The sequence below is a fragment of the Pygoscelis adeliae genome, unplaced genomic scaffold (assembly GCF_000699105.1).
Source record: "Pygoscelis adeliae isolate BGI_AS28 unplaced genomic scaffold, ASM69910v1 Scaffold148, whole genome shotgun sequence".
Taxonomy (NCBI): Eukaryota; Metazoa; Chordata; class Aves; order Sphenisciformes; family Spheniscidae; genus Pygoscelis; species Pygoscelis adeliae.
In genome coordinates this window covers 2,494,788-2,500,089 of record NW_008825258.1, presented here as the reverse complement: position 1 = coordinate 2,500,089, position 5,302 = coordinate 2,494,788, and the positions used below count along the sequence as shown (strand labels likewise).

General features: G+C 40.9%; 1 protein-coding gene across 1 annotated transcript in view; it reads left to right on the top strand.

Annotated features, from left to right (window-relative positions):
* Positions 1 to 5,302, top strand: part of LOC103921510 (membrane-associated guanylate kinase, WW and PDZ domain-containing protein 1-like) — a 174,837-nt gene that overhangs the window by 149,992 nt on the left and 19,543 nt on the right. The window contains exon 13 of the mRNA XM_009329497.1: positions 4,732 to 4,823. Coding sequence (XP_009327772.1) covers positions 4,732 to 4,823 — 92 coding nt within the window. The remainder of the gene's footprint in view (positions 1 to 4,731; positions 4,824 to 5,302) is intronic.

Genomic DNA, 5,302 nt, shown 5'->3' with positions numbered 1-5,302 from the left:
TGCTAAGTTTTAGCTGCCTGAGCTCCTTTTTATGGGTAACTCATTGCTGCCAGTGGGAGTCGTGTACATGAATCAGAGAGAAGGACAAACCCTTAATGTTTAAACACTGAAGCGGTTCCAAGATCCAGGGATGACATATGTGAAGAGCACTCGGTGAGAGAAACAGCAATTGAATAGTTTATCAGAGAACGGCAATTCTGAAATCTCACACTGTTTTATTGAAAATATATTTTTATAATATGCTTTTTATTTTTCAATGTATTATTAAACTTCCTTGAAGATTAACGCAATCTGTTGTCAAATTTTTCTCATGTGGCCTGATTGCTTTGCAAAATACCATATCCTACATATGGCCATCTGTCAAAACAGCAGTGACAAAATGAATTAATCTGAATTGCAGATGTGTTAATGAATCCCTTTGAAGGGCTTAAGCATTTAATTAAAAGTAAAGCAGATCATGATAGATAATTTTTAAAGCTTTTAAAATATTCTAAGTTATCATTTATATTTGAATTTTATTTTCAGGCTTACAATTTATTTGGTAGGATTTTCTCTCCCCAAATCTAATTAAAATAATACAAACAAGTCTTGACCCCAGTGTGTAGCGTTCACTCACCAGCAATTACATAGAATTAAAAATATTTGCACAATGATACCAAACATTAGATACTTTCTCCCTAAAATAGAAAAGAAAAACACTCTCAGGAAATTGCAGCCGCCTTCTGATCGGACTGACTTTAAAGATGATAGTTCGTAAAAGCCCCTTGGTAGGGTTATGTCCTTTTATTATATTAATAGGAGACAAACAGTTACAGTTATACACTTGGGCACACAGATGTGTCCATGCCCTTAGAGAATGTCTTGCTAAAAAAGGCCGTAGTACTTGCGGCACATTGCGTGAGCAGCAGAGGCTGCTGAGCTGTCACGGAGCTGGGTCGTGGGCAGACTTTGCCCACGGTCTGGCACCAGCCCGGTCCACGGCTCAGTCGAGGCATCGCGCCTTCCCCAGACCTCAGTGGCAGAACTCGGTCATCTTGTTGAGAACATGCTGAAGCCATCTTTCGAAAGCTTTCTGTGCCACCAGAAGGGTTGATTAAAAGGAAAAGGCAGCAAAACTGGAATTCTCCTGCAGTGGGATAGTTTAGAAAACAGGGCTTTCCTGCAAATACGGAATCTCATGAGATTTATGGCTAAACCACAGGACTTTTCAACACTGAAACTCTCCGTCAGCTTCAGTGAGACTATTCACTCTTGATTTCAGATTTGTCCTTATATACTTTGCCGAATCTGGGCCTTAAAACTCTTGTACTTTGCCAAGCTGTGAGTCATTGAAAGTGCTGCTGCCTCAAATGAGCTGGTGACTAAAGCAAACTCACACTGATTATTTTTGAATCCATCTTTTGTTGAAACTGATATCACACTGGGCAGAATTTTTTTTTATATAACATGTAAGATAATTGTTAAAGTTTGTATAGGAAAGTTTGATGAAAATGTCCTCTAATTAAGCCCTGTGTTCATTGTTCATCACCATGTATTTAGAATTTCTTTTAACATTAGAAAAAGATATTTCCGTTTGGAAAACTAACTGTGTCATGATGGTGGAAATTTTTTTGTAGAAAAGTATTTTTAAGGTGTTCTCAAAGAGATTCTTCCTCTGAGGAGAAAAAAGAGTTCTTCAAATATATCTGCATGCATGTGCAAAAATGTATAAATTCATATGTGTGTGTGTATTGTATATCCACATGTACACAGGCATGTACAAATAGATGTGAAAGTTAGTATGTCATAATCCATAGCAGCTATAACCTTAGCAATTTATGCATGAAAGCCTAACATGATCCATACAGTCAAAAATAATTAAATGAACTAACAAGAAAGCAGATACATTAAGCTTTGCAAAATTGTAAAATTAATATTACAGCTATGTCACCTTCGCCTGCAACTGGACTGAGCAAGGGTGAGAGAGAGAGAGAAATCAGTTCCACGAGTTTTGGAGAATGTAAGACTGTGCCGAGAATGTATCTGTGTCTTGTGATGTCTTGTTCTGGTGTCATTGCTGCTCTGTGGCGGGGGGCTCTTCATCACCAAGGGAGTCTGGCAGGGCCGTACGCCAAGGTTAGCCACGAAGGTGCAAAGTACTTGCTTTACTGTGTACCGGCTACCGGCTGATTTCGTAGGCGGCGGTGGGGGGCATCACGTTCGCATTTCGTTCATGAGTTTGCCCGCGTGGCTCGTCGACGGGGCTGTGGCACTCGCCTCTCCTTCCATTCCTCCTCACAGCCCCAGCAGAACTCTTCTTACCACTTTTGCGACGCTCTCCAAATGGTCTGGTTTAATTCAGGACGAGCAGACTGGCAAGTTTTACCCATTTGGGCTATGTACACGTTTTTTCAGAAAGAGTCAGACACGCCTGAGATCAGGTCAAGGTGCAAAGGTGCAGTGAATGACTCCTGGAGGCCATCTTCCATTCGTTTTCAACAGAGTTGCAGCACCACCATGAAATTTTCCCTTTAAGTAAGGGAAGTGGCTCCTCTGAAGTGCTACTGAATAATGGAGAACCTAAAGTAATTCTCCAGTATGGACGGCCTCAGGGGGTCCCACCTCAGCTGTATGGAAGCACAGAGGTGGATGGGGTTTTCTGGGCTGTGCCAGTGAATCACCATACTGCAGAATTGGCGCAAAAAGCGGTAAAAGGAGTTTTGTTCGGTTTGTACTCGCGCTGTGTAAATGTGTGTTGTCCGTATGTTTGTTGTATCTGTGTTTCACCTCTCTGTAATCCTTCCAGCGGAAGGAGCGTTACGTGAATGAACTTGCTTCTTTGGGTATAGACTTGTCTTTTTTTGTTGCTTTGGTTTGACACCGCCGTTACACCTCGGCTTGCCGTTATCTCCAGCGGCCGTTAATTGGCTAGCTGGTACCCGAACCAGGAACATAAGGCATCGTTCTGTGAGACTGGAGAGTTGACAAATGGGAAGGTGTTGAGAGATGCCGAGGAAACGGGCCCACGCTGAAGCTCTCTGCAGAAGCCATTTTGCCTCTGACAGATCCAACACGCGTTATTAATTGGTTGGGGCCAGCCTTTGCCAAAAAAGCCTGCGAAGTGCTGGAGAGACGCTTCCGAATGTGTCTGCTCTTCACGCTCCCCCTCGCTGAAGGCAGTGACAAGCACCAATTAATTCGTTGATACGTTCTGCTGTTGTGCCGCACGTCTGTATGGTGGTGAGCTGCCTTCAGCCAGCTCGCCTGAACAGATGAACCACGCGGGCTTCCAGCGTGTTCATCACCTGATTATTCTGTAATTGTATCTGGACAAAAATTAGCCTCTAGTTCAGTAAGGTAATGTGCACAGGTCTTCAGCTTAGTTTATAACTGCAAGTAATCAAAACGTGAAAATACGATATATAAAACCAGTGGCTATAAACCAGTTTCAATGAAAATGTCAAAGCAGACATCTGTGCCTTAGCACTCACCTGTTCTTTTAATTTTTAGTATTCCCAGGTCTTAAATTCCTATTATATTTTAAACCTCTTGAGTCACTGAAGAGAGGGCATCAGAGCTAGCCAAAAGTCTCAAGACTGAAAAGCACCAGATAACTAGACCCAAACTTTTGCGCAACAGGCACCAACAGTGTAAAATGCAATTAGGGCCAGGCTGACACTCACCAATGTCAATGGAAAACAACTGGTTTATCTGCTCGTAGGTACAGAAAACGAGATTAATGTGTTGCATCCCATATCTGAGTATGCACCTATTTAAATTACATTCCTGAACGATATACTTCGATTTCTTTACAAAGATCTAGGCAGCTGACTTGTAAAGGAACAGCTTTTTTTATCATTAATTATAAATTTTGGGAGGGGATCATTACAAAATTAGTCAATGTTACAGATACTAACCAATAAATATTAAATTAACCTGAAGTTGTCTTCTGATATGATTTAATGTTAGCAATTAATTTTGCATTTTTAAAAAAGGGATGAAAGCAAGCATGAATAAGTTAATATAAAACATTACTGTTCAGCCGCACTTCAAGGTTAGTACTTCACTGTATGTAATATTCATTGTAAAAACCTTGCTGGTATTCCATACTAATGAGTAGGTAAGGTTGAGCTTTTTTATGTTTCCAGCTGGTTTTGTCTGTTCAGTGGTTTTACAGAGCCCATACACGAGCGAGTGAGAGTCAGGACAGCTGCTTTGCTTTCAGTGGAGCCCTTCTGTTTTACACCGACTGGGGATCTGTCCCATAGTTATTTCAAGCAGTGTGAGTAGACAGATAGCAAACTATGCCTCTGAAAGTTAATTAAACGGTAGAAGTCATAACAAGTGGCTCTTTTGTCTACCATGAAAGAGGAGGCAGCTGTATTGTTTCTGGCAGAGTGATTCTCTGTTGTACACATTTATTTACTGATGATTTGGAAGAGGCTCTTGCACTGGGTAATGACACTAATATTGATGGAAGGAAATATTGTAGGGATAAACAAATGGCAAGTCACAATTAGACACCTAGAAAGTAGAAACCACTGTGTAATTTTTAGTAGTGATTTAAATAATAATCTTTTAGTATTTAAACCTATAAATGTTCTTAGTTATGTCTAAAAATTCAAGACTGCCTCATTTAAAGAGTAAAATTATGCAGCAGATCCCTCTACACGTACATCAGAGTAGTCCTGATTTGGGTATAAAGGTGTGGGGTTTTGATTAAAAATTACATTTTTCCTTCTTTCCCTTCAGTTCCAGATTACCAAGAGCAGGATATCTTTCTATGGAGAAAGGAAACCGGTTTTGGATTTAGGATTCTAGGTGGAAATGAGCCTGGAGAACCTGTGAGTACATCTAGAAGTGGTATTGTTTTAACTCGCAACATCTTCCAGAATCATGGCAGTAGCATGTACAGATGTGCAGAACTGCACCGTGACATCTCTATTAAAATAACTAGTGGGCTATGTATTTACGTCCCGCAATTCCTCCCCACCCTCCCTCCAAAAACCAAACCAAAACTCCCATAACTGAAATGGGTTTGGCTTCCCCTGCTGTTCCCTGTTTTTGCGATAGCCCAAATGAAAACACATAGGCCTGAAATTGCCTGGACACTGAGGAAAGGGTGTCCTGGTCAGGTTTGCAAATATTTTGATCTTAGAGTGTCAGGTTTTCTATTTGCTCAATTCCCTCCTTGAATTTGCTTAACTTCTTTACCATAAATCCAGTGCCTGTGGAAGGTGTCAGGCTAAAAACGCGTGGACTTTCATGTGCTGCTCAGATCAAAGCTACATAGTGGTAGCATAAATTTCCACATATTTCCCTA